This window comes from Chelonoidis abingdonii, chromosome 9 (genome assembly GCF_003597395.2).
Source record: "Chelonoidis abingdonii isolate Lonesome George chromosome 9, CheloAbing_2.0, whole genome shotgun sequence".
NCBI classification, from domain to species: domain Eukaryota; kingdom Metazoa; phylum Chordata; order Testudines; family Testudinidae; genus Chelonoidis; species Chelonoidis abingdonii.
The window spans coordinates 85144378-85146580 of NC_133777.1; the positions used below are offsets into that span (position 1 = coordinate 85144378).

General features: G+C 39.7%; 1 protein-coding gene across 1 annotated transcript in view; it reads right to left on the reverse strand.

Moving 5' to 3' along the window:
- Window positions 1-2108: 2108 nt before the first annotated feature.
- The window catches only part of LOC116833069 (uncharacterized), a 3945-nt gene continuing 3850 nt past the window's right edge, over window positions 2109-2203 (reverse strand). The window contains exon 4 of the mRNA XM_075069677.1: window positions 2109-2130. Within this exon, the coding sequence (XP_074925778.1) occupies window positions 2109-2130 (22 nt within the window). The remainder of the gene's footprint in view (window positions 2131-2203) is intronic.

A 2203-nucleotide genomic window follows, 5' to 3' on the forward strand; every position in this document is an offset into this window, starting at 1 on the left:
TGCCTCTGCACACTGCGTGGACATCTTCACGAGAACTATTCACGATGATTCCAAGATCTTTTCCTGACTCATTGTTAGCCTAAATTAGCTCCCATCTATTGTATTGATAGTTGGGGTTTATTTTTTTCCAATTGTGATTACTTTACATTTATCCACATTAAATTTCATTTGCCATTTGTAATTTTTGCCCAATCACTTAGTTTTGTGAGGACCTTTGAAGTTCTTCACAATCTGCATTTGGTCTTAACTTATCTGAGGTAGTGTATCATCTGCAAACTTTTGCCACCTCACTTTTACTCCTGTCTCCAGATCATTTAATGAAATAAATTGAATAGAATTGGTCCTAAGACTGACCCTGTGGGGAACACACTAGTGTACCCCTCTCCATTCTGAGAATTTTACCATAATTTCCTACCCTTTGTTCCCTGTCTTTTAACCAGTTTCTCAGTCCAAGAAAGGACCTTCCCTTTTACCCTAACAGCTTAATTTACGTAAGAGCCTTTTGATGAGGACCTTGTCAAAGGCTTTCTGGAAATCTAAGTACACTATGTCCACTGGATCCCCCTTGTCCACGTTTGTTGACCCTTCAAGAACTTCCTAATAAATTAATAGACACGATTTTCCCTTTACAGAAACCAGTTTGACTATTTGCGCTCAACAGTTTATGTTTTTTTTATTTGTGGTCTGGACAATTTATTCTTAACTATTGTTTTGACTGAATTTTGCCCCTACAACTCAGACCGACATTAGACTTACTGCGTCTGTAAATTGCCGGATCACCTCTAGAGGCCCTTTTTTAAATATTGGCGTTACATTAGCTTAACTTCAGTCACTGCGGTATCGAGCCGATTTAAAGACAGGTTAAAACCTTAGTTAACAGTTCCAAACTTCACATTTGAGTTCTTCAGAACTCGGGTGCAATGCCATCAGGTCCCCGGCGACTGCCTGTTAATGTTGACTTTATTCAATTAATTTCCAAAACCTCCTCGTAGTGACCTTCAGTCTGTGACAGTTCTTCAGCTTTGTCACCTACAAAAAGCCAGCTCAGGTTGGGAATCTCCCTAATATCGCTCAGCCGTGAAGGCTGAAGCAAGAATCCATTATAGTTTCTCCGCAATGACTTTATCCGGTCTTTTAAGCCCTCCTTTTGTATTCTCGATCGTCAGGGCGCCACTTGTTGTTTAGCAGGCTTCCTGCTTCTGATGTACTTAAAAACATTTTTGTTATTACCTTTTGGAGTTTTGGCTAGCTGTTCTTCAAACTCCTCTTTGGCTTTTCTTATTATACGCTTGCACTTAATTGCAGGCGTTTATGCTCCTTACTATTCTGCTCTCACTATGATTTGACTTCCTCTTTTTTAAACGAAGTCGTTTTTCTCTCTCACTGTTTCTTTTTACATGGTTGTTAAGCCACAGTGGCTCTTTTTTAGTTCTTTTACTGGTTTCTTAATTTGGGGATACATTGCAAGTTGGACCTCTATTATTGGTGTCTTTAAAAAGCGCCCCAGAGCTTGCAGGGGATTTCACTTTAGTTCACTGTACCTTTTAACTTTTGTTAACTAACTCCCTCATTTTCGTATTAGTTCCCCTTTAAATTTTAAATGCCACAGTGTTGGCGCGTGAGATATTCTTCCCCACCAGGATGTTAAATGCTTATTATATTATGGGTCACTATGGCAAGCGGTCCTGCTTGTTGGTTACCACTTGGACCAGCTGCCTGCGCTCCACTCAGGATTAAATCTGGAGTTGCCTCTCTCCTTGTGGGTTCCCGTACCAGCTGCTCCATGAAGCAGTCATTTAATATATCTGAGAAATTTTTTCTTTAGTATCATCTGCATTTCGTTCCGAAGTGAACAATTGTAATCCTCCCAATCATATAAGGGGTAATTGAAATCCCCCTACTATTAGGGTCTTAATTTTGATTATCCTTTCTAATTTCCTCCTTAGCATTTTCATGATCACTAATTTACTGTCCGGTCGCGAGGTGTGTCAATAATAGATCTCTAGATGTTATATGATTAGAGACATGACACTATCCTAGAGTTCTGTGGGAAATGTGTGTATTCGCTTAATATTTTTTTACTTCATTTGATCTACATTTCTTTCCCATTATAATGCCACTTCCTCCCCACTGCAATCCACACCACACCGTGTTTCTGTCCGCCTCCACGGATATATTTTGTCACCCCGGAATGATTGTGATC